The sequence below is a fragment of the Protopterus annectens genome, chromosome 11.part0 (genome assembly GCF_019279795.1).
Source record: "Protopterus annectens isolate FY-2018-M chromosome 11.part0, PAN1.0, whole genome shotgun sequence".
NCBI lineage: Eukaryota > Metazoa > Chordata > Ceratodontiformes > Protopteridae > Protopterus > Protopterus annectens.
In genome coordinates, this window is record NC_056745.1 from 499,306,634 (window position 1) to 499,333,668 (window position 27,035).

General features: G+C 41.9%; 1 protein-coding gene across 2 annotated transcripts in view; it reads right to left on the reverse strand.

The window, feature by feature from the left end:
* CNOT2 (CCR4-NOT transcription complex subunit 2) overlaps positions 1–27,035 on the reverse strand; it is a 2,080,381-nt gene that overhangs the window by 704,893 nt on the left and 1,348,453 nt on the right. For both annotated transcript variants that reach the window (XM_044087993.1, XM_044087992.1), the window contains one exon: positions 22,981–23,101. In XM_044087993.1, the coding sequence (XP_043943928.1) occupies positions 22,981–23,101 (121 nt within the window). The remainder of the gene's footprint in view (positions 1–22,980; positions 23,102–27,035) is intronic.

The window sequence follows — 27,035 nt, forward strand, 5'->3', positions numbered from 1 at the left end:
GAGGGGAAAAAAGTAGGCAAATGAATAGACTGATTGACAACTCATTAACCACTTTAGGCATAAAAGGATTAGTATGCAAGAACATCCTGCTCTTACGAAATACGAAAGGAAGATGAGCCATAAGGGCTAGAAGCTCAGACATTTGTCTGGCAGAAGTAACAACCAACAAAAGGACAGTCTTCCAACAGCAATGCTGCAAGGAAGCTGAAGCAGTAGGCTCAAAGGGAACCTGAGCCAACTTCTCCAAAAACAAAATTAAGATCTCAGGGAGGAGGAACAGGCTTCCTGGGAGGTATCATATGAAGGAAGCCTTTAAGGAATTGTTTAGTCTCAAATCTAGAAGCTAAATGAGGAGATAAACGCAGACAAGCAGAGATAACTGATAAGTAGGCCTTAATAGAAGAACAGGCCAAACCAGCACTGAGCAATTCACACAAATAAGAGAAAGTACAGTTGTGTACACTTACCAGAAATGTAGATGTTCGAGTGTACTCACTGTTTCAGTCATTACATTTGGGTTATCTGCTTGCAAGTAGCCCTCAGTCGGCCTGATTAACAGTCTTGGGTCCTGCGTTGGTTGCTGTCCCTTCTTCCATGACGTCAGGTCGTCAGGGGTATAAAACATGCAGCCGACGTCATTACATCAGTTTTCTTGCCCTAGATGTCAGGTGCCCCCCAAATGGAGAGCAAAATATATATATACATGTAGAATAAAAAAACACAAAACATATACCTCAAAACAAAAGCAAATACACCAAAAAGGCTTTTAAAGATAGTAACAGAAATGAGAGGTATAGTTAGAGAAAAAACAGAGGGCTGGAGGGAGGGTAACCAGGACTGCAACAGTGAATACACTCTAACATCTACATTTATGGTAAGTGTACACAACTGTACTATGTTCTTCGTGTTTCACTGTTGCAGTCATTACATTTGGGTAGAATCCCAAAGCTATGGTTGAGAGGATGGATTTATACAACATTAGGAGCAGCTATAAGGCCCTGCAGGACAGCAGTGGCAAATCCTGCTCTGGATTTAGAGAAGAGAGGTAAATGGTAATGTTTCGTGAACGTATGAACTGAGCTCCAGGTAGCAGCTTCTGGAATATCTCTGGTAGGAACCCCTCTGAAAACAGCTGCAGAAGTAGATGCAGCCCTGATGGAATGAGATCTGATCCCCTTGTGGACACAGGTTTACCATGGTGCATATAGCAGAAACAAATACAATGGCTTATCCATCTGGAAATAGTCTGCTTTGAAATAGGCTTTCCCTCTGCCCCTGCAGCAAATGCCACCAGTAATTATTCAGATTTTCTTAGAGATTTTGCCCTGTTTAAGTAGAATCGTAGTTGTCTGTGCACATCCAATGAATGCAGAATCCGCTCACCCTTGTTCTGTGGATTTGGGAAGAAAGTCGGCAGATTAATGGTCTGATTAAGGGCCATACTAGACACCACTTTAGGCATAAAGGATGGATTGGTCCTGAGAGCCACCCTATCCGGGTAAAAAATAATGAGAGACTCCACTGCCATAAGAGCCTGTAGTTCTGAAATCCTTCTAGCTGAAGTGACTGCTAAAAGAAAAGCTGTTTTCCAAGAGAGAAATTTTAGGTCTGCCGTAGCAGCTGGCTCAAAAGGAGGAAGAGTAAGTCTTTCGAAAACAAAATTGAGGTCCCATGCAAGAGTTGGTGCTCTCCTGGGAGGTCTTACATTTTTGGCTCCTCTGAGGTACGGCTTTAGCAGAGGATGATAAAAGTGGGGAGGCTCTGTGCTGTAATGCGCTGAAATAGCAGAGGCATGTATTTTTATGGAAGAAAAAGATATGCCCATGTGAAGCATCTCAGTTAAGTATTGCAGAATCTGAGGAATATTGGGCATTGCTGTGCTTATTCCTTGTGCTTGGTTCCAGGCACAGAATCTTTTCCATTTGTCAGCATAAGATTTTCTAGTACTAGGCCTTCTAGCCTCCAAAATGACATCCATCACAGGTTTGCTGAGAGATGTAACTGGTGAAATTAGTTGATAAGCCATACTGCAAGATTCAGCGTTTGGAGCTGAGCGTGCAGAATTTTATAGTTCTTCTGAGACAGTAGGTAAGGTGTCTGAGGCAGGTACCATGGAGGAAGGTGTGACATATTGCGTAGGAGCAGGTACCAGTGTTGGTGAGGCAGTCTGGAGCAATCAGAATCATATTTGTTTTTTCCTGTCTTTTAGTAAGACCTTGGAGAGCAGAGGCAGAGGGGGAAAGGCATAGACTGATAGGTTTTTCCAGCTGAAGGACAGAGCATCTACTTTCCAAGCTTTTTTGTGATGAATCCTTGTGCAAAATTTGTCCAACTGATAGTTTTGGGTTGAGGCAAAAAGATCTATGTCTGGGCTCCCCCATCTGCGTGTCAAAATGCAGAAGTTTTGTGGATCCATTTTCCATTTGTGTGGGTCCATAAGATTTCTGCTTTGTTCGTTTGCCAGAGTATTTTGCTTTCCTGGCAAGAATTGAGCTTGTAGATGTATTTGATAAGTCAAAGCCGTGTTCCACAATGCCATGGCTAGTCTACAATGGGGGTAGGAATGGGTACCCCCCTGCTTGTTTATTTACCACATGACTGTGGTGTTATTTGTCTTTATCAGTAGTTGTCCTGGATGAAGATAGTCCTTGAAGGCTGTCAGAGCATTCTGTACAGCTAGCAACTTTTTCTGATTGATATGTAGATGCATTTGATTTGGGCTCCATTGGCCCTGAATGCATCTCGCTGCCAGATGCGCCCCCAAGCATAATCTGATGCGTCTGTAGTCAGGGTTTGGGCGGCAGGGGATGGAATGAATGACAGTCCCTTCTTTTGGTGGCAGGCCTCTGCCCACCATAGGAACTCTAGTTGCAGGCAAGGAATGATGGGAATCATTGTTTCCAGGCTGTGACAATGTTGACTCCATAAGCTTTTTAGGTACCACTGAAGTTTCCTCATATGCAGTCTTGCATATGGAATTAGAAGAATGCAGGAGGCCATGAACCCCAAGGCTTGCAGAATTTCTCTTGCAGATAGCTGGGTTTTCGTGCCCATCTGTTTGAAGTAAGTCATCAATTGAATCTGTTTTTCTGGCGTAAGGCAAATTATCTGGGCAGTTGTATTCAAGCTTGCACCCAGCAATGTAATTATTTGAGAGGGTACCAATTGTGATTTCTTTTCATTTATGGTGTACCCTAGACAAGTTAGAAGCCTTTTTACAAACGCCAGATGATTTAGAAGAGTGTCCTTGTTTTCTGCCTGAATTAGACAATCGTCCAGGTATGGGTAAATTTGAATATTTCTCTGCCTGAAAAATGCAATTACTGATGTCAGGCACTTTGTGAAGACCCTGGGCGCAGTAGATAAGCCAAAGGGCAGTGCACAGAACTGGTAATGCAAATAGCCTTCCTTGAAGCAGAGGTATCTTCTGCAAGATTCCCTGATTGGGATATGCAGGTAAGCCTCTTTTAAGTCTAGAGTTACCAACCAGGCATCCTTGCCTAGCATAGGTAGTAACTGTTGGAGAGTCAGCATCTTGAATTTTGGAAATGTCCAGAAATGTATTTAGAATGGATAAGTCCAGAATTGGATGCCATGATTTGTCTTTTCTGGGTACCAGGAAAAGACTTGAATAAAAACCTTGTCCCTTTTATTTTTCCGGTCCTGGTTGAATAGTCCCCATAGTCATGAGGGACATAACTTGTTTCCGGGCCTCTGCCCACTGATTTGGAGGCATATCTGGCCATCCGTTTGGGATTGGCAATGTGTGGAAGTGAAATCTGTATCCCTGGGATACTACATTTAAAACCCATTTGTCCTGGGTAATCAGTTGCCAGTTTCGTGCATGAAGTGCCAGTTTCCCCACCGAAAGGGGTGGCCAAAAGATAAGTGCTTGGTGATTGCAGTGGAAAGTCATTGAGACTGTTTACCGTAGGAAGGTGCCTTGTTACTTCCAGATTTGGAGGTAGAGGCACCCCATTGCTTAGTTCTATAAGTTCCTTGCGACTGAAACCTAGAGCCTTTGGAATGTCTGTGTTTGACCTGAGCGGCTCTAGTGGGAACTGGAAAGGACCAGTTCTTAGCAGGCCAGTGCCTACTGAACCTGGGTGGCTGCACTTGTAGGAAATCTTTTACAGTTTGCATAGATTTAGCTTTATCTTCCATCTTTTTCAAAACTTCTTCAGCCTTATTACCAAACAGAGTGTCCTGTTGTAAAGGAGCATCCAACAATTTTGTTTTAACATGGTCGCGCAGATTTTGCTGCTTGAGCCAAGCATGCCTTCTTATCATAGATACAGTAACAGCAGCCCTGTATGAGGCCTCCAAGGAATCAAAACCGCATTGCAAAGTATGTTTTCCAACTTGTTAAGCTGAATGCAATAAATCCTGCAACTCTATTTTCCACACAGTCAGAAATCAACATAATTTTCTGCTTAAGTAAACACATGACATGCTGTTGATATTTAAGCATATGAAATTGACAGTTTAAAGCCCTGATTGCCAAGGCTGCAGATGTGTAAACCATCTTTCCCCATCTATCCAGCGCCCTGGAATCTCTATCAGAAGGGGTAGGATTTTTAGCACTAGAAGCCTTAACGCCCTTGGGACCCTGAGAAATGGTTTCAGGGTCAGCAGTAGGGTTTTTAAAGAGGAATTTGTGGGAGTCAGGAACTCTGCAATATCTGTCTGGCTTGCTAGGAGCCAGAGGCAGGGAATCAGGAGTCATACTGGACTCTGAGAAAACATCATCAACAATGTCCAGAACAGGAGGTATATCCAAAGGCCTATGCTGAGGAAGACTAAGGAAATCTCCAAGTCTCTTTTTAGATTCTGAGAAATCCTGACTCTCCCAATTAAAGTGTTCCCTCAAGGTACGCAAAGTTTCTCCAAAAGAAAAATCTTCAAGAGGAGAAGCAGAATGGATGGAATCTTCTGCATCAGGGTCTACATAAGTGGGAATAGATAATTCCTGATCAGAAGAGGAATCAGAAGAAATAGAAACCTGATCTGAAGATTCATAGTCAATGCCTTGCCTAGGCCTCTTAGCAGGAGGAGGATGGGTACCCCTGATAAAGGTAATTAAATCCTCAGTCATTTTGATCATTTGTTTCTTAGGCATTAGGGCCTGTACACGTGGCCCAAGTGTTGGTCTTTTAGACATAGAAGTAGTTTTTGGCCTTAGTTTTGAAAATGGTGTCGGTTTAATATACAAATTTTTAGGCCTGAAAACACCCTCAGAAGCCGGTGCCTGCTCAGCGGCTCCAGACCCATCTAAGGTAGAGACATCCGTGGGTTCAATACTTAATGCAACTCCCGGCATACCAGACTCCGAATGGGTATCAGTAGAGGCCTGCAAATCAAAAGTAGCGGGTATCAGGGGCTGCAAAAGCGCCTCACTGAGTACCAGCGAACCGGCAACTGACTTAGGAGAAGCTTCATCGTCGGTTTTGGACCTCGACAGTCTGTCTTTTTCTTCGCGTTTTTTAGGTATTCTGGTAGTCGCATTGCTAACCGTCGACATTTCTGGATAGTTAAATCTCGAGCCAAAATATTTAGAAGCAAAAATATACAGACGTTTAATAGTGCGTAGATTAAATTTAGCACAAAACCGACAGCAAGGCATGTTGTTGTCAGGGCCTCGGCAAGGAATACAGTACAACTGAAAATACTTATGAGGTATTTGCTTCCCACAAGTAATACAATTATTAACATTTACTGACATCGGTAAGGAGCAAGAAGTTGAAGACTTCGGTTCTGAAACTCGAAAATGAAAATTTCAGGAGTCGGCCGACTGGCACTTGCGAACTGCTTCTGCTTCAAGCACCGCGCAGCAAGAAAGACTGATGTAATGGCATCGGCTGCATGTTTTATACCCCTGACGACCTGACGTCAAGGAAGAAGGGACAGCAACCGTATCAGGACTCAAGACTTTGCTAATCAGGCTGACTGAGGGCAACCTGCCAGCAGATTACCCAAATGTAATGACTGCAACAGTGAAACACGAAGAACATCCAGGACTACAATACTGAAAACACTCGAACATCTACATTTATGGTAAGTGTACACAACTGTACTATGTTCTTCATGTTTCACTGTTGCAGTCATTACATTTGGGTAGATTCCCAAAGCTATGGTTGGGAGGAGGAATTTAGATAGCATTAGGACCAGCTATAAGGCCCTACAAGACTGCAGTGGAAAAGCCAGCTCTGGAATTAGAGAAAATTGGCAAATGATAATGCTTGGTGAAGGTATGTGCAGAACTCCAGGTAGCAGCTTCTAGGATGTCCCTGGTAGGGACGCCTCTGAGAAAGGCTGTAGAGGTAGATGCAGCCCTGGTGGAGTGAGGTCTGATCCCCTGGGGGATAGGTTTTCCATGGTGCTTATAGTATAGTAGGCTTCTTCAGAATAAAAAACATTTACTACACAAAACTTAAATAGTTAAAATTGTTAAAATTGGCGCCAAAAAGACTCTATTCCTTAAAGAAATATACACTTGTAATATACTGATGTTTACTCTCATACTATAAACAGTCAAACTAAATTTACATGTAAAATCTTACAATATGTGCTAAAACTTAGTAATAAATTAAATTAGATATATAGGTAATACATCTTAGATTCCTGTTGTATCATTAACAGAATTCTATAATACTTTTAGTAGATATACTGTCGTTCAAACCTGGTGGAGTCGTGGCATCTGTTAAGATCTGCCAATAAGTTTCCCTAAATGATAGTATATTTTTTAAATTGCACCCTTTTGGATCAGATGTCACTGACTCCACTATGGCAAATTTAAATGAATGCTCTACTCCCTTATTTATAATGTGCCTAGCAAGAGCATTTTTGTCGTCACTTTTTCTTATACTATAATTGTGTGCATATATTCTTTTTTTAAAATTCTGCTCCGTTTTACCAATATAGTAAGACGGGCACTTTATACACTTCGCTAAATAAACTATGAAACTGCTGTTGCAGTTCCCTTTTTTAAAAAAGATTTTACTCCTATTGTAATTTGCTAACCTAATGAATGGCTCTTCCAAAATCATTGAACACTGTCTACAACATCCACATCTACTAGTATGTTGTGTATCACCTCTGTACCTATTCCTGTCAGTGTTGTATCTTTCCAATATATACTTTAAATTAGGGGCCATTTTGTACACAAAAATTGGTTTTTTACCTAGAATGACTTCCATCTCCTGATCTGTCAACATAGTATACCAGTGTTTGTACAGAATGTTTTTTACTTTGTTGTGATATGTGTTGTACTCTATTATACAAGCTCTCCCATAGTCAGTGTTGTTGGTTGCTTTTTCTACCTTTCCAGGGTCTATGTCCATATGTTGATAACCCAATAATGGGAACAAGTTAGTACCCCATCTATCCAACAAATCTGCACAAATTTTCTTCATCATATTAATACTGTATCCTCTGTCCACAAATAGGGATATAATATATTCAATTTCTCTCTTAACAGCCTCTATAGTAGTAGTCATTCTTAATGCCCTAATACACTGGCCCTTAAAAATGTTGATTTTAGTTCTATCTGGGTGATAGCTGTCAAAATCCAGGTAAGAATTTGTAAAAGTCTCTTTTCTGTATATGCTGGAGTGGAATGACTCTCCTGTTTTGGTGACAAGGGTGTCCAAATAGGGTACACCATAGTCATTAAAGTTGGCCGTAAATTTCAAATAATTACTACTCTTGTTAATAAAAGTAAGAAATTTCTTAAACTCATCCTGGGTACCTTGCCATAAAATATATATATCATCCAGGAATCGCGAGTAGTATTTGATTTGGGTCATATATTTACTTTTAAACACCACCTCTTCCTCCCAGTCCAGCATAACCATATTAGCAAAGATGGGGGCACATGCCGCCCCCATCGCTACACCCCTTATTTGTTTAAATATTTCCCCTTCATAGTATATAAAGTTATTGTCCAACACTATAGACATCAAGTCAAATACCAAATGAATTTTCTCTCTAGTAAGATTACTATGCTTATAAATACTCCTATAAAAAGCCTCCAACCCCTCTACTTTAGGAATACACATGAACAGGTCTACCACATCAATAGATGCAAATATCAACTGATTGGAAATTAGAGTCACTGGGTACTTTTTTAGAAACTCCCATGAATCCTTAACCATATGATCTACATTGTTGTATACGTGTTTTAACAAGGTATCAATCAGGACACCACTAGGGAATGTTTTTGTCCTACTGCCTGAGATGATAGGCCTGAAGGGGGGATCTAGTAAATTCTTATGAACCTTAGGTATTCCTACCATTACTGCAAGAGTGGGGTATGCTACCTTTAAGAATTCATAAGTGTCTTGAGTAAGTCTGTTGTCTATTAAAAATTCTTCGATGTGACAATCTATCTTCCTATAAGCTTGATTCAGCTCATTTGTTGAAATTATTTCATAATTAGACACATCATGTAACATCTTTTGTATCTTACTGTTATATTCCTGTTGGTCATAGATAACTATCCCCCCACCCTTGTCCGGCTTCATAATACGAACATTGCTGTTCTTTTTCAGATCCGTGAGAGCTCTACTCTCCCCTTCAGACAAATTTGAAGTACCCTGTCTATCTTTTTTCTTAATTTTGTATAGGTCGTGAATAACTAAAAGAATAGCAATGTTCGTATTATGAAGCCGGACAAGGGTGGGGGGATAGTTATCTATGACCAACAGGAATATAACAGTAAGATACAAAAGATGTTACATGATGTGTCTAATTATGAAATAATTTCAACAAATGAGCTGAATCAAGCTTATAGGAAGATAGATTGTCACATCGAAGAATTTTTAATAGACAACAGACTTACTCAAGACACTTATGAATTCTTAAAGGTAGCATACCCCACTCTTGCAGTAATGGTAGGAATACCTAAGGTTCATAAGAATTTACTAGATCCCCCCTTCAGGCCTATCATCTCAGGCAGGACAAAACATTCTAGTGGTGTCCTGATTGATACCTTGTTAAAACACGATACAACAATGTAGATCATATGGTTAAGGATTCATGAGTTTCTAAAAAGTACCCAGTGACTCTAATTTCCAATCAGTTGATATTTGCATCTATTGATGTGGTAGACCTGTTCATGTGTATTCCTAAAGTAGAGGGGTTGGAGGCTTTATAGGAGTATTTATAAGCATAGTCTTACTAGAGAGAAAATTCATTTGGTATTTGACTTGATGTCTATAGTGTTGGACAATAACTTTATATACTATGAAGGGAATATTTAAACAAATAAGTGTGATGGGGCATGTGCCCCCATCTTGCTAATATGGTTATGCTGGACTGGGAGGAAGAGGTGGTGTTTAAAAGTAAATATATGACCCAAATCAAATACTACTCACATTCCTGGATATATATATTTGGCAAGGTACCCAGGATGAGTTTAAGAAATTTCTTACTTTTATTAACAAGAGTAGTATTTGAAATTTACGCCAACTTTAATGACTATGGTGTACTTTGGACACCCTTGTCACCAAAACAGGAGAGTCATTCCACTCCAGCATATACAGAAAAGAGACTTTACAAATTCCTACCTGGATTTTGACAGCTATCACCCAGATAGAACTAAAATCAACATTTTCAAGGGCCAGTGTATTAGGGCATTAAGAATGACTACTACTATAGAGGCTGTTAAGAGAGAAATTGAATATATTATATCCCTATTTGTGGACAGAGGATACAGTATTAATATGATGAAGAAAATTTGTGCAGATTTGTTGGATAGATGGGGTACTAACTTGTTCCCATTATTGTTATCAACATATGGACATAGACCCTGGAAAGGTAGAAAAAGCAACCAACAACACTGACTATGGGAGAGCTTGTATAATAGAGTACAACACATATCACAACAAAGTAAAACATTCTGTACAAACACTGGTATACTATGTTGACAGATCAGGAGATGGAAGTCATTCTAGGTAAAACCAATTTTGTACAAAATGGCCCCTAATTTAAAGTATATATTGGAAAGATACAACACTGACAGGAATAGGTACAGAGGTGATACACAACATACTAGTAGATGTGGATGTTGTAGACAGTGTTCAATGATTTTGGAAGAGCCATTCATTAGGTTAGCAAATTACAATAGGAGTAAAATCTTTTAAAAAGGAACTGCAACAGCAGTTTCATAGTTTATTTAGCGAAGTATAAAGTGCCGTCTACTATATTGGTAAACGGAGCAGAATTTTAAAAAGAATATATGCACACAATTATAGTATAAGAAAAAGTGACGACAAAAATGCTCTTGCTAGGCACATTATAAATAAGGGAGTAGAGCATTCATTTAAATTTGCCATAGTGGAGTCAGTGACATCTGATCCAAAAGGCAATTTAAAAAAAATATACTATCATTTAGGGAAACTTATTGGCAGATCTTAACAGATGCCACGACTCCACCAGGTTTGAACGACAGTATATCTACTAAAAGTATTATAGAATTCTGTTAATGATATAACAGGAATCTAAGATGTATTACCTATATATCTAATTTAATTTATTACTAAGTTTTAGCACATATTGTAAGATTTTACATGTAAACTTAGTTTGACTGTTAATAGTATGAGTAAACATCAGTATATTACAAGTGTATATTTCTTTAAGGAATAGAGTCTTTTTGGCGCCAATTTTAACAATTTTAACTATTTAAGTTTTGTGTAGTAAATGTTTTTTATTCTGAAGAAGCCTACTATGGTCGTAGGTGAAAGCGCTAAATCATTTGTGTCCAATAAATGGTTTTAAACTAAGTCAGTTTTTCGTATAGTGGATCACTTTTGCAGTTTGGAGTATCACTGTTTATGCATTTGGCGTTTAGCAGCAGGAATCAACGCCGTGGTTCTGTTGTTATAGTTTCATTTGGCTGCTACAGTGGTTGTCAGTATGGTGCTTATAGTAGAAATGAATGCAATGGTCTATCCATTTAGAAATGGTTTGCTTTGAAATAGCCTTCCCCTCTGCCCCTGCAGAAAATGCCACCAGAAGTTGTTCAGATTTCCCTTGAGGTTTAGTCCTGTCCAAGTAGAATCTAAGTTGTCTGTGCACATCTAAGGAATGTAGTATCTGTTCCCCTTTGTTTTGTGGATTGGGAAAGAAGGTTGGCAAATGAATGAACTGATTAAGAGCCACACGGGATACCACCTTGGGCATGAAGGATGGATTGCTTCTGAGGGACACCCTGTCCGCATGAAAGATGATAAAAGGCTCCTCTGCCATAAGGGCCTGTAATTCAGATACCCTTCTAACTGAAGTGATTGCTAAAAGGAAAGCTATTTTCCAAGAAAGAAATTTTAAGTCTGCAGTAGCAGCTGGCTCGAAAGGAGGTAGAGTGAGTTTCTCCAAAACAAAGTTAAGGTCCCAGGCTGGGGTTGGAGCTCTCCTGGGTGGTCTCAAATTTTTGGCCCCTCTGAGGAACTGCTTGAGCAGTGGATGAGAGAAGAGGGGAGGTTCTGTGTTATAATGAGTTGAAATGGTTGAGGCGTGGATTTTAATGGAGGAAAAGGCATGCCCTTGTGAAGCATCTCAGTTAAGTATTGTAAAATCTGAGGTAAATTGGGCGCTGCTGAGCTCATCCTTTGAGACTGGTTCCAGGCACAGAATCTTTTCCATTTTTCAGTATAAGATTTTCTAGTAGTAGACCTCCTTGCATCTAAAATGATATCTATCACAGGTTTGCTGAGGGATGGTAAAGGAGAGATTATGTAATTAGCCAGGCTGCAAGGTTCAGTGTTAGAAGTTGAGGGTGCAGAATCTGGTTCTCCTGCTGAGACAACAGGGAAGGTGTCTGAGGCAGGTGCCATGGGGATAACCATGACACACTGCGCAGGAGGGGGTACCAGTGTTGGCGCGGCCAGTCTGGAGCAATCAAAATCATCCTTGGGTTTGTCCTGTTTGATTTTTAGTAGACTGACAGGTTTTTCCAGCTGAAGGACAAAGCATCCACTTTCCAGGCTCATTTGTGGGGGAGTCCTTGTGCAAAATTTGTCCAACTTTTAGTTTTGGGGAGAGGCAAACAGGTCTATATCTGGGCTCCCCCATTTGCTTGTCAACATGTTGAAAGTCCTTGGTTCCAGTTTCCACTTGTGTGGGTCCATGAGGTTTCTGCTTAGTCCATCTGCCAGTGTATTTAACTTTCCTGGCAGGAACTGAGCTTGTAGGTGCATTTGGTAGCTCAAGGCTGTGTTCCACAATGCCATAGCTAGTCTGCAGAGGGGGGTAAGAATGTGTACCCCCACTTCTTGTTTATGTACCACATAACAGTGGTGTTGTCCGTCTTTACCATTAGTTGGCCTGGAAGAATGTGGTCCTTGAAGGCTGTCAGAGCATTCTGCACAGTTAACATTTCTTTTTGATTGATAAGCAGGTCCATTTGACTTGGGTTCCATTTGTCCTGAATGCACTTCCCTGCTAGGTGAGCCCCCCATGCATAGTCTGATGCATCTGTTGTTAGGGTTTGGGTGGCAGGGGGTGGTGTGAAAGGTAGTCCCTTGCTTTGGTGGCAGGCCTCTGCCCACCAAAGGAACTCTAGGCGAAGGCAAGGTATGATAAGAATCATTGTTTCTAGATCCTGAGAATGTCGACACTATAGGCTTTTTAGATACCACTGTAGTTTTCCTCATATGCAGTCTTGTATATGGAATTAGAAGAATGCAGGAGGCCATTAACCCCAAGGCTTGCAGTGTTTGTCTTGCAGATAGCAGGATTTTTGTGGCCACATGTTTGAAGTAGGTTGTGAAATGAATTTGTTTCTCTGGCGTGAGGTAAGCCATCTGGGAAGTTGTATTCAAGCTTGCTCCCAGGAATATAATTCGCTGACAGGGTACCAGGTGTGATTTCTTTTCTTTTATGGTGTACCCCAGACAAGGTAGAACCCTTTGTACAAAGGCAAGTTGATTTAAAAGTATGTCCTGCCTTTCTGCCTGAATTAGACAATTGTCCATGTATGGGTATATTTGAATATTTGTCTGCAAAATGCAATAACTGGAGCCAGGCAGTTTGTGAATACCCTTGGAGCAGTAGATAAGCCAAAGGGCACTGCAGAGAACGGATAGTGCGTGCAGCCTGCTTTGAAGCGTAGGTATCTTTTGCAAGATTCCCTGATTGGGATATGCAGGTATACTTTTTTTAAATCTAGTGTTGCCAACCAGGCATCTTTGTCTAGCATAGGAAGTAATTGGTGAAGAGTCAGCATTTTGAATTTTGGAATCTTCAAAAAGGTGTTTAGAGTAGACAGGTCCAGGATAGGACACCATGAGTTGTCTTTTCTGGGTACCAGGAGAAGTCTCGGGTAGAAACCTTGTCCCTTTTCCTCTTCTGGTACCAGCTGAATAGCCCCCATGCTTAAGAGAGAAAGTACTTGTTTTTGGGCCTCTGCCCACTAATTTCGAGGTAGGTCCGGCCACCCGCTTGGTGTTGGCAGCGTGTGGAAGTGAAATCTGTATCCCTGGGACACTACATTTAAAACCCATTTGTCCTGGGTAATGAGTTCTCAATTCTTTGCATGAAGAGCAATCTTTTCCCCACAAAGTGGCAGTTGATAAGTGCTTGGAACTGAGACAGTTTACCGTAGTGGGGAGTCTTATTATTCCCAGATTTGGAAGTGGAGGCCCCCCACTGCTTAGTTCTGCGTGTCCCCTGGGACTGAAACCTGTTTTTTTTGCTGTGTCTGGGTTTGGCTTGAGAAGACCTGGAAGGGGCTGGAAAGGACCAACTCTTAAGAGGGCCAGTGCCTACTAAATCTAGGAGGCTGAACTTGTAAGAAATCTTTAACAGTTTGCATACATTAAGCTTTATATTCCATCTTTTTAAGAACTTCCTCAGCCTTGTTGCCAAACAGGCGATCCCGATTTAAGGGAGCATCCAGCAATTTAGCTTTAACATGATCAGGCAAAGATTGCTCCTTAATCCAAGCATGCCTTCTGAGCACAGACCCGGTAACAGCAGTCCTGCAAGAGGCCTCTAATGAATCAAAACCACATTGCAAAGTATGTTTTCCAACTTGTTCAGCAGAATGCATTAAATCCTTTAATTCTTTATTTTCCACACAGTCAGGAATCAACATCATTTTCTGTTTAAGTAGTCCAATAACATGTTGCTGATACTTTAACATATGAAACTGGCAGTTTAAAGACCTAATGGCTAAGGTTGCAGAAGTGTAAACCTTCTTACCCCATCTATCCAGCGCCCTGGAGTCTCTATCAGAAGGGGTAGGATTTTTAGCAGTAGAAGCCTTAATGCCCTTGGGCCCCTGTGAAATAGTCTCTGGATCTGCAATAGGATTTTTAAAAAGAAACTTGTGAAACTCAGGGACCCAGTAGTATCCGTCAGGTTTTCTGGGAGCAGGAGGCAAGGAAACAGGAGCCAAACTAGATTCCGAAAAAGCATCACCAACAATGTCTAGTACAGGAGAAATAGCTAAAGGCCTATGCTGAGGTAGGAGAAGGAAATCCCTAAGCCTCTTTTTTGAATCAGAAAAATCCTGGCTTTCCCATTTGAAATGCTCCCTTAGAGTTTGTAAGGTTTCCCCAGAAGAAAAATCCTCAGCAGGGGAAGCAGAGGGAATGGAGTCCTCTGCATCAGAATCTTCATAAGTAGATAAGGGCAAATCCAGATCATCAGAAGAATCAGAAAAAAACAGAATCCTGGTCAGAATATTCATAATCAACTTCAGTCCTAGGCCTCTTAGAAAGGGGGGGGGGGGGTTGGCTACCCCTGATTAGAGTTATTAGATCTTCAGCCATTCTTTTCATTTGTTTTTTAGGCATAGAGGCCTGATCATGTGGCCTGGGCGTCGGTTTTTTAGGCATGGTTCGAGATTTAGGCCTAAGTAAAGAAGGAGGCGTTGATTTAATATGCAAGTCCATAGGCCTGAATACACCCTCAGAAGCCGGTGCCTGCACAGCGGCTCCGGACCCTTCCAAGGTAGAGACATCCGCGGGTTCCATAGTTGAAGCATCTCGAGGCATACCGGACTCCGAATGGGTCTCAGTAGAGGCCTGCGAATCAGAAGTAGTGGGTATCAGGGGCTGCGAAAGCGCCTTACTGAGTACCGGCGAACTGGCAGCTGGCTTAGGAGAAGCATCGTCGGCAGTTTTGGACCTCGGTGACCTGTCTCTGTCTTTATCTTTGCGTTTTTTTCGGAATCCCGGTAGTCAGATGGCTAACAATCGACATTTCTGGATAATTAAACCGAGAACTGAAATATTTAGAAGCGAAAACATACCGACAACGGATAGTGCGCTGATTAAATAAGGCACAAAACTGACAGCAAGGTACATCGTGGTCTGGGCCTAGGCAGGGAATACAGTACAAATGAAAATCTTTACGAGGTATTTGTTTTCCACAAGTAATGCAATTATTAACTTTTACTGACATCGGTAAGGAGCAAGAAAAAGTTTCCCCAACGAGGTACTTAGCTTTAGTTGAAGACTTTGGTTTTGAAACCCGAAAATGAAAATTTCAGGAGTCGGCCGACTGGCGCTTGCAAACTGCTTCTGCTTCGGGCACTGCACAGCAAGAAAGACTGATGTAATGGCGTCGGCTGCATGTTTTACACCCCTGACGTCATGGAAGAAGGGACAGCAACCGACGCAGGACCCAAGACTTAGTTAATCAGGCCGACTGAGGGCTACCTGCAAGCAGATAACCCAAATGTAATGACTGCAACAGTGAAACACGAAGAACATCCAAAGGAACATCCACAGTAAGTAGGTTGAGGTTATGAGAGAGACACCAGATAACCTCTTCCATTTGGATATTTAGGATTTCCTAGTACTGGGCTTCCTGGCCTCATGCAGGACCCTCAGGAGATCTTCAGGAAAAAAGGTGCCTATGAGAAATCAAAATCCACTCACAGTATCATATGAAGAGTGGACAGGTTGGGATGGATGACAGAACCCTTGTCTTGTGTGAGTAGATCCACCCTGTGAAGTAACTTGTGATGATTGCCCTTGTCTAGATTCAGAAGAGGAGATGGTGTCATGGCCAAAAGGGAGTCACCAACAAGATTTTGAGATCACCCTGTTGAATTTTGAACAGGACTTTTGGAATGAAAGGAAGGGAAGAAAATACATAAAGAAACATCTCCTTCCAAGAAGGAGAGAGGATGTCCACCTTCTACTCCAGAGAACATGGGCCTCTGGCTCAAAAGATAGGAAGTTATCTATTCAGAGGGGAGCCAAACAGATCTACTTGAGGAGTACCCCACTGGTGGACAATGTCAAAAAACACATCCCTGTGAAGCATCCATTTGCGGGAATGAGATAAGGACCTGCTCAGTGTGTCTGCCACAGTGTTTTGACATAAAGGGATATAAACTGCCTAAAGAGTCACTTGACACTTGACAGCAAGATCCCATACCAGGAGTGCTAACTGGCAAAGGTAAGATTTTGTTCCTCCTGTTTGTTTATATACCACATCACTGTGGTATTGTCTATGAATAACTTGAGAGGCCCTGAAGAGAAAAGAGGAAGAAAAGCTTAAAGAGCCAGTAGAAGACCTCTCATGTCTAACATTGATGTGCTCCTTCTGCTGAACAGGCTATTATACCCCCTGTACTTTTAGGAAGCCAAAAGCTGTTCCTCATACACATCTGAAGCATCTGTAAACAATTCCTGAGAGGGAAGTAGGGAATGAAAAGGGATCCCTGGATTTAGAGATGATTACTAAATCCACCACTGAAGTTCCTTCTTGAGACAAGGAAGAAGAGGAACTACAAAATCTGAAGGATATGCATGTTGAAGCCACAATGTCTTCAGAAATCACCAAAACTTTTCTCATGTGGAGTTTGGCTACAGGGAGCACAGAAATGGTGGATGCCATGAAACCCAGAGTTCTGATAAACTCCCTAGCTGTAATGGAGGCTAGAAGAAGATGACTTTGGAAGAAGGAAATAAGAGTTAAGGCCTTTGGAGGAGGCAATGATACCAACATGGGCACCATCTGAACCCTGCAACCCAGAAAAACATGATACTGAGGAGTTAGAGAAGACTTTCTGAAGTTTATTGTGAACCCCAAGCTCTGAAGAAGGGAAATGGCAAAATAAAGGATTCTGCATAAGGATCTCTGGAGAGGATGCCTGAATCAGCAGATCATCCAAGTAAGAAAATATCTGGATCCCTTTAAGACTGTAGAAAGCTATCACAGGAGCGAGGCATTTGGCGAATACCCTTGGGGCAGTAGAAAGGCCAAAGGGCAAAGCAGAGAACTGAAAATGCCAGGAAGCAACAGAGAAATGCAAAAACTTCCTGAAAAGAGGATGGATCAGAATATGGACGTAAGCATCCTTGAGATTCAGGGGTACCATAACATGCCTGAGGGAGTAACACAGGAAATGGAGTCTGAATTGACAATATCCGAAATGTGGACACCTTCAGAAAAGTATTTAAATGAGAAAGGTCTACCATTGGTCTCCAAGTACCCTCTTTTCTGGGCACTAGAAACATTCTGTAGTAAATCTGCGACACAGGTACCGCTTGAATAGTACAGAGTCAAAAGGTCTCGAAGAACCTCTTGGGGGGGAAAAAAGGAAGTTGTTCCTGAGGAGGTTAAGCAATGCCCATAAAAAGGGGACGGATTTCCATACCATCAAGTACCCCTGGCGAATAATGGACAGAACCCAAGAATCCTGAGAAATCTGAAGCCAAACAGGAAGGCAGAGAGAAAGGCGAAGAGAAAGTGGAATGTGGCTCGGAAGAGATGGACAGTCATACAGTACCTGGTTTATCAGGAAAGGAAGACTTCAGAGTCCCTAAAGTCTGAGTAGCCTTAGCAGGAGGAGCCCACTTGCCACTCTTTTTACATTTAGTAGGAGGGCGAGATTGCCAATAAACAAAGGTTGGCTTATTAGAATAATTTATCTGAAATTTAGGCACAGGACATACAAGCACATTTGAGTTCCTGTAAGGCCTTCCCCTTATCCTGAAGGGACTTTAATAGCAGCTGCTTTCCTAAACAAATGATCATCATCAAGAGGAGCATCCATCAACTTAGCCTTGACAGCATCGGGTAAAGGCTGAATCCTAAGCCATGAATACCTCCTCATCACAGAAACAAAAGCAGCAGCCCTATAGGAGGCATCTGCTGCATCATAACTACACCTGATAGAATGATGAACCACTTGAGAGGAAGTTCCTAGCAAGGAAAGAGCAGAAGTTTTGCCCTCAGAGTCAGAAATCAGAAATAAGCTAACAAAACTGAGAAAGGAGAGCCAACACATACCTGGACATATGGGTCTGATAATGAATAGCCCTAAGGCCAGAGTAGCCGGGGTGTACACCTTCTTAACCTAGCCTTTCCATAGTTCTACTGTCTTTATCAGAGAGCAATAACTTAAGCTGAAGGAAGCACTTGAGTGGGCCTGTCAGAGGCTAAAGACACCACTGAGTGGTCAGCAGCAGGACATTTACACAAAAAGTTACAATCCTCATGCACCCTATAACACCTATCAGGCGTCTTGGAAGCAAAAGGGCAGAGAATCAGGAGCTTTAGAGGCACTGGAAAAAGCATCTAACAAAGCAGTCAAAACAGGAGAAATAGCGGAAGGTTTTGGAGAGTCCATTTGCAGCAATTCATAGTACCTCTTATGGATATCAGAGACCTGAGAACAATCCCATTTAAAAAATTCTATCATCCTGGAGATTGTCCCCCAAAGGAAATTTCTTCAAAGGGAGTATCACAACTATTAGATTCCTCATCCTCTGACCCACAGTCCAAAAGAGAAGGAATTTGGGAAGAGTAAGCAAGGGATTCCTCACCAGACTCCATCTCCTCCTCAGAAGAACCCTGTTCCCTCAGCCTTTCAAGAGGAGTACAGGACCAAGAGGGAGCTAGAACAGAACCCCCCTGAGGAGGTTTTAATGCCATTAAACAAATCCTGAGTAAAGGCCTGCCACTCACTTTGTGGATCCCTAGGAGCTGGAGAAACATGTTTAGTTATTGGCTTCTTCTTCTTTAAAGGAATGTCTGCCCTATAAAACTTAAAAGGCTCTGACCCAAGATAGAATTCCATATGTGGAACACCCCTGGGCCCCTCGGCAATAAACAGTGGGCCCCCCTGAATGTCCAAAATAGATGCCTTGAAGGCCAGTCGCAGCAGAGGAATCCGACAACAAAAGCTGGGCGAGCGTCTGGGTTTTCACTGACCTCGGGAGAGGAAGATTTCAGTCACAGATTTTTAACCACCTTCTTCCCTAACTGCCGACCCTCGGGGCGGGAAGTTCCTTCCATGGTATCCTTAGTGAGAAGCTTAAGGCATGGTTATGAAGATGTCAAGCAAGGGAAGAAAGCCTACTACACAGGGTCTTTGGTATGAAAGCCTGGCAAATAGAACAGGGTGTACGGTCATGAGAGGCTCCTAGCAAAATAAACACTTATTGCGGCAGTCTTAATGGGGAATCTGTGTCCCACCACTGGCATTTACCCTTCCTGGATGACTAACTCCCAGAAGCAACAAGAAAGCCAAGAAAAAAACAAAACCCCGATGAGTTACTCATCTGCAACGGCTCGGACTTTAGCAAACAAGACATAGGCAATCAATTGGAGAACACAAATGCATTCAAACTGGTGGAAAAGGACACAGCTGTTCAGAATGGCGATCAACAAATGTGTTTGGACTAGTGGCAAAGAAGTTCTGAGGATGGTTTGTCTGGACATCACCTTTATGCCTTACGCTACGTGATGAGCATACATATGACGTTCAGCGTACCTTAAAGCAATAGCAGACTTTGGTATACTGGCCAGACATCAGGCTATCCAAGGCAGGAAATCCGAAGTGTAAGCAATACCTGCAACCAGTGAATGGAAGGACATCTACGCATGACCACTGTGTAAAAGATGTAGTGGAAAAAATGCATCTAAAAACTGGCACCCTCTACTGGATAAAAAACGTACCTAGGAGACAATGCTAGAAAATACACTGGTTCAACGTTCCTCCATTCAGCAATCCTCTATGCAGCCATCTCTCCTTAATCTTCAGCCAACACAGACTAATACCCTTGAGTAATGCTACAAAAAAGTATGCAAATTTGATGGTAATGCAACAAATGAATTTCACCACTGTGCACTACATCAGCTGCCCCGGCTAAAACTCATTTCCAGATCACCTGAACTACTTACCACACACAACCTTATTTACAAACCTGAAAAATTCCATAGCCTAATTCAGATCCTTCAACACTACTTACTGAGTTTTCACTAAGATAAGATCACATTAATATGTCAGCTCAGTAAAGAAAGGTACAATGAAAAAAACTGTTTGGGAGTTACAATATGGAGTTTTTCTTTAACATGTTAAGAAGTAACTAATCACACACAATTATCAGAAACCCAAGAATTACTATGCAAATTTTAATACAGTCTGAAAAAAATTATCCAGTTAGTTTCTGCAGATGGTGGATAATATCCTGTGAATAGCGATAACAAATCCCTAAAACTGTACATTATTCTAACCCAGCCAAAGACAGTAATGTACGTGTACATAAAACAACCTAGTCATTAAATACAACATAATACAGCTTTAAGTACTGTTTTCTTTCTAATACATTTACGACAGACATATTCTTTCTAACATGCATCTGTACACACCTGACAGCTTAGAACCTTGTTACGCCTCCCTACTGAAAATTCATCTATTTTTCCAGCTACATTTTCCACTGCTGAAATCACTTGATTTCCATATGTTTTAAACTGCTTTCTTACCTACTATCACCAATAAAAGCAATGCACCTCAAATCATTTCTAGCATGCTTCTGCATACTGCAGCATAAGCACCTTTATATGCAATATATTCTTCTGTAACACCAACAACCGACACAAATCATCCTTAAAAACTGGGATACTCTGGGGAGGTATTGGAAGAGTTGACAATACCCTGCTGGGTAGCCCAGAGACTGGTTTGGGCTGGCTGTCCCTGTGGAATGGATGAATGAGGTTCCGGATGCAAAACTGAATGAGACTGTGAAGTCGGATCCGATGTACACAGAGCTGTCTGAGTTCTAGGTATGCAGAATACTCTCTCCACTACCTGGAAAGAGTACCTACGAGAAGCCAAGGTCAGTAGAAACTGGGGATGCATACAGTTGACTGGGAAGGAGGTAAGCATTGGCTGCACCCTTTCGTGCTTCTCATGAGAAACAGTTTTTGATCCTGTTTAAGGCACCTAGCTTCTGATGAGTTTTTTTTTTTTTGACACTGGATATATGGAGGTCATATTTTAATTTGGCATTTGGGACAACATCCAGGATAACATTGTTAGGAAAAGTAATGGGAAAATCAGTAAACATGACAGGACTGGATCTAGGTAGAAACAGCAAAGCTTTGCCTTTTAAGAACTGATTTTTTAGGTCATGTTGTCATAGCCAGAGTTGGACTGACGAGAAGGATTCTTGAATTTTGGCTTGCAGGTCATTAACTGACTTAAAAGAGCAAACAAGGGTGGAGTTATCTGCATAGTGAATAGGTGAGGGGCCACAATCAGTATGTAGATCACTGACAAATGCATTAAATATCAACATGTCCAATACAGAACCTAGTGGGGCACCTACACTAAAGATCATGTGCAAAGGTTTTTCCCTGCCTTTTCTTTCTGCTGTATGTACCTTCTCATCATGTAAAGTAGGCTTTTAGATGCCAAAATATGCATACAATTCTTCCAGCAATTTCAAACATTTAAAAAACTCACAGGGTGGAAAAATTATGTAAAAATAATATAAGATTATCAAAGAGAGCAAAATCTGTAGACTTTAATGAACTGTATGGGAAAATTCTACCACACAAGACAATTTATTTTTGCTTCAGAAAAAGGGAGATACAAGATGTGTGTCTTTCTTTAAATTATTGTTGCGACTAGTTTGTTAGTCATGTATCATGGTTTTCTGACTACTAAGCAGCTTCAAAAACTCACATGTGATGAGAGGTTCAAAAAATTGTATGAAGATATAAATTAAGCCTGAAAATACGGACATATGTCCAAAAATACAGACATCCTGTGCAGTGGGAAATCAGACCTGTAAATAGAATGCCCCTCCAAAACTGGGACAGCAAATCAATAAATAAAAGGATCACTGCATTTTAAACTAGTCTCCCAGAATCTTATCCTGTTCCATTTCACTTTTGTCACCCTTCACTTGAATATAGCTGCATGCCTTTTTTTTATTTATTTTTAATATAATTATTATACATTTTTGAATGTACTCTAAATACAATTTATTTTAAATATAATGCCTCCTTTGGCATGCATCTGTCCAGACATATGCAACAACTAGAATGCCCACAGAGATACCTTACTAAAGGGATATGTGGCCTAACATGGACCGACTCAAAGCCTTTCACTATACTCTATATCTTACAGACTACTAAAAAGTGACCCGTGTCTGGCATATAAGGCATCCTCTGACCCATTACTGATAGATTTTCTGCACATCAGCAAATATAACATCAGTAATACTCGGCCTAGGCATCTAAATCTCTTCTGCAAGATCAACAAAATGGTTTGGAGGGAGAGACATATCTTGCAGAAAATACTGCTGCTGTGGAACAGACCCCCCTCCCCCAATCCACATAAAACAAAGTTTTTCCCTGTCCATATTCAAGTAAAGCTCAGATCTATGGAAGGGAAATAGAAAATTAACCCCAGGACTGCTCCCTGTACTACTAATGGACACACATCTCCTAAAATGCTTTATCCCATGCATGGGTCCCCTCATATTAAATATGGTATGATCACAGTTATTCTCATTAGGGGTAGCCCATAATTATCAACTACGGGATCAAGGAAGGTCAATCTATAACCAAATGAGCTAGGTTATTTCGAGCATAAAAAGAGAAATTGGATAGGCCTAAAATGGCCGCAAGGGCAGCTATGCTAGTATTTACCTATGAACCTATAAGACACAGTATAACCATCTAATTAAAAAAAAAAAAAAACAAGCACTCTTATTAAAACATACATACCATCTGGTAACACCTGGATTCCCTTTTTTTGCTGGTTGTTATTTTGTGTTGTCGAACTTTTATCTCCAGGAAATTTGGGTCCATCTGTGCTCGAAGAATTTTTATTTGACGTACTCAAGCTCTACAAATGAAGTACACACATACAACTAAGTCCAAGCAAATAAACAGATGAGTGTTACTTCAAAGTGTGAAAAAGTTTTACAAATCTAAAACATATGATGCTATGTTTCTGTAGAAAGTACAGTTGCGCACACCTACCATAAATGCAGATGTTCGAGTGTATTTACTGTTGCAGTCATTTCATTTGGGTTATCTGCCTGCAGGTAGCCCTCAGCCAGCCTGAATACCAGAGTCTTAGATTCCTGAGTCGGATGCTGTCTCTTCTTCCATGACGTCAGGTAGTCAGGGGTATAAAACATGCAGCTGACGCCATTACATCAGTTTTTCTTGCCACAGATGTCAGGTGCCCCAATAATGGGAAGCAATTATATGTTATGTCACACCTCCAACAAAAAACAAATATACCAGAAAGCTCAAATACACCAAACAAGAATGAAAGGTAGAGCCAAGAGAAGTCAGGGGGTTGGAGGGAGGGTAACCTGGACTGCAACAGTGAATACACTCGAACATCTACATTTGTGATAAGTGTACACAACTGTACTATGTTCTTCATGTTTCACTGTTGCAGTCATTACATTTGGGTAGTTTCCCAAAGCTAAGGAAGGGAGGAGGAAGTTAGAGAGAATTAGGACCAGCTATTAAGCCCTGGATTTAGAAAAAATAGGCATGTGGTAATGCTTGGTGAAGGTATGAACAGAGCTCCAGATAGCTTCTAGGATGTCCCTTTTAGGGACCCCTCTGAGAAAGGCTGCAGAGGTAGATGCAGCCCTGGTGGAATGTGATCTTATCCCCTGTGGGGTAGGTTTTCCATGGCGCTTATAGCAGAAAATGATTGCAATGGGCTATCCATTTAGAAATGGCTTGGTTTGAAATGGCCTTCCCCTCTGCCCCTGCAGCAAAGCCAACTAGCAGCTGTTCAGATTTTCCGAGAGGCTTAGTCCTGTCCAAGAAAAATCTAAGTTGTCTGTGCATGTCCAAAGAGTGCAGAATTCATTTCCCCTTGTTTTGTGGATTAGGGAAAAAAGTAGGAAAATGAATGGACTGATTTAGGGCCACACTAGACACCACCTTGGGCATAAAGGAAGGATTGGTCCTGAGGGAAACCCTGTCTGCATGGAAGATAATAAAGGCATCCACTGCCATGAGGGCCTGTAATTCAGACACTCTTCTTGCTGAAGTGATGGCTAGAAGGAAGGCTGTTTTCCAAGAAAAGAATTTCAACTCTGCAGTTGCAGCTGGTTCAAATGGAGGGAGAGTGAGTTTTTCCAATACAAAGTTAAGGTCCGAGGCTGGAGTAGGGGCGTGCCCTGGGGGGATCTTACATTTTTAGCCCCTTTGAGGAATTGCTTTAACAGGGGGTGAGAGAAGAAGGGTGGTTCAGTATTATAAAGTGCTGAAATTGCAAAGGCATGAATTTTAATTGACAAGAAGGATAGGCCCTTGTGGAGCATTTTTCTGTTAAGTGCTGAAGAATATGAGGTAAACTGGGCACCGTAGTGCCCATACCCTGGGTCTGGCTCCAGGAACAATATCTTTTCCACTTTTCAGCATAGGATTTTCTAGTACTAGGTTCTCCTTGCTTCTAGAATAACCTCTAGCATTTGCTTACTGAGGGATGCTATTGGAGAACTCAAGAAATTAGCCAGGCTGCAAGGTTCAGGGTTTGAACCCGAGGGTGCAAAATCTGGCCCGCCTGCCGAGACAGCATGGAAGGTGTCTGAGGTAGATGTCATGGATCCAGCAGTATCAAGCTGCGCAAGAGGGGGTACCAGAGCTGGCAAGGCCAGTCTGGTGCAATAAGAATGATGGTCCTTGATTTTTCCTGTTTGATCTTTAGCAAAATCTTCGAGAGGAGAGGCAGAGGGGGAAAGGCATAAACCGAGAGGCTTTCCCAGGTGACGGACAGGGCATCCACTTTCCAAGCTTGGCTGTGGGGAATCCTTGTGCAGAATTTGTCCAATTGGCAGTTCTGGGGGGAGGCAAACAGGTCTATCTTTGGAGTCCCCCATTTGTTGCTCAAGAGGTTGAATATTTTTGGTTCCAGTTTCCATTCATGTTTGTCCATGAGATTTCTGCTTAGGTCGTCTGCCAGTGAATTTAGCTTGCCTGGCAGGAACTGAGGTTGTAGGTGCACTTGGTAGCTCAAGGCTGTGTTCCACAGAGCTATAGCTAGTCTGCAGAGAGGGTACGAGTGGGTTCCCCCCTGCTTATGTACCACATAACTGTGGTGTTGTCTTTCTTTACCAATAATTGTCCTGGAAGGATGTGGTCCTTGAAGGCTGTCAGGGAATTCTGTATAGCTAACATCTCTTTTTGGCTGATATGCAGGTGCATCTGACTCGGGTTCCATTTGCCCTGAATGCACTGCCCTGCCAAGTGAGCCCCCCCATGCATAGTCTGATGCGTCTAATCAGGGTTTGGGCGGCAGGGGGTAGATTGAAAGGGAGCCCCTTGTTGAGGTGGCAGGCCTCTGCCCACCAAAGGAACTCTGTCTTTATACAAGGAATGATAGCAATCATTGATTCCAGGTACTGAGAATGTTGACACCATAGGCTTTTTAGATACCATTGTAGTTTCCTCATATGCAGTCTTGCATATGGAATTAGTAGAATGCAAGAGGCCATGAACCCCAGGGCTTGCAGAATTTTCCTTGCAGATAGCTGGGTCTTTGTGGCCAGTAGTTTGAAGTAGGCTGTCAAATAAACTTCTTTCTCTGGCGTTAGGTAAGCCATCTGGAAGTTGTGTTCAAGCTTGCTCTCAGGGATACAATCTGTTGGCTGCATACTAGATGAGATTTCTTTTCGTTTTATGGTGTACCCCAGCGAGGTTAAAAGTTTCTTTACAAATGCCAGGTGTTTTAATAGCATGTCCTGGCTTTCTGCCTGAATCAGACAATCGTCCGGGTATGGGTATATTTCAATATTTCTCTGCCTGCAAAATGCAATGGCTGGAGCTAGATACTTTGTGAACACCCTGGGCGCAGTAGATAAGCCAAAGGGAAGTGCAAAGAACTGATAGTGCATGAAGCCTGCTATGAAGCGTAGGAATTTCCTGTAAGATTCCCTTATTGGAATGTGCAGGTAAGCTTCCTTTAAGTCTAAGATTGCCAACCAAGCATCCTTGCCTAGCATAGGAAGCAGCTGTTGAAGTGCTAGCATTTTGAATTTTGGGATTACCAAAAAGGTGTTTAGAATAGAGAGGTCCAGGATAGGACGCCAGGAGCTGTCTTTTCTGGGTACCAGGAAAAGTCTTGAGTAAAAACCTTGTCCCCTTTCTTCTGCTGGGACAGGTTGAATAGCCCTGACACTTAGAAGAGAGAGAACCTGCTGTTGAGCCTCTGCCACTGATTTGGGGGTAGGTCTGGCCAACCGTTTGCGGTTGGTAAGGTGTGGAAGTGGAATCTGTATCCTTGGAAAACTATATTTAAAACCCATTTGACCTGGGTAATGAGTTCAGAGTTTTTTGCACACAGGGTGAGCTTTCCTCCTAAGGGAGCAGGCAGTTGAGCAGGGCTTGGAAGGGTTAAGTCACTGTGACATTTTTCCATAGGGGTGTGTCTTACTACTTCCAGCTTTGGAAGTGGGAGCCCCCCACTGCTTAGGCCTGTGTGTAGCCTGGGACTATAACCTAGGTGGTCTGCTTTTCCTGGGTTTGGACTGAGAAGGCCTGGAAGAGACTGGAAAGGACCAATTCTTAGAAGGCCAATGCCTACTAAATCTGGGAGGCTATACTTGCAGGAAATCTTTAACAGTTTGCATAGATTAAGCTTTTTCCTCATTCTTTTTAAGGACTTCTGCTTTGTTGCCAAACAGGTGGTCTTGGTTTAAGAGAGCATCCAGTAATTTAGCTTTAACATGATCTGGCAAGTTTTGCTCCTTAAGACAAGCATGCCTTCTAAGTATAGACCCAATGACAGTAGCCCTGCAAGATGCTTC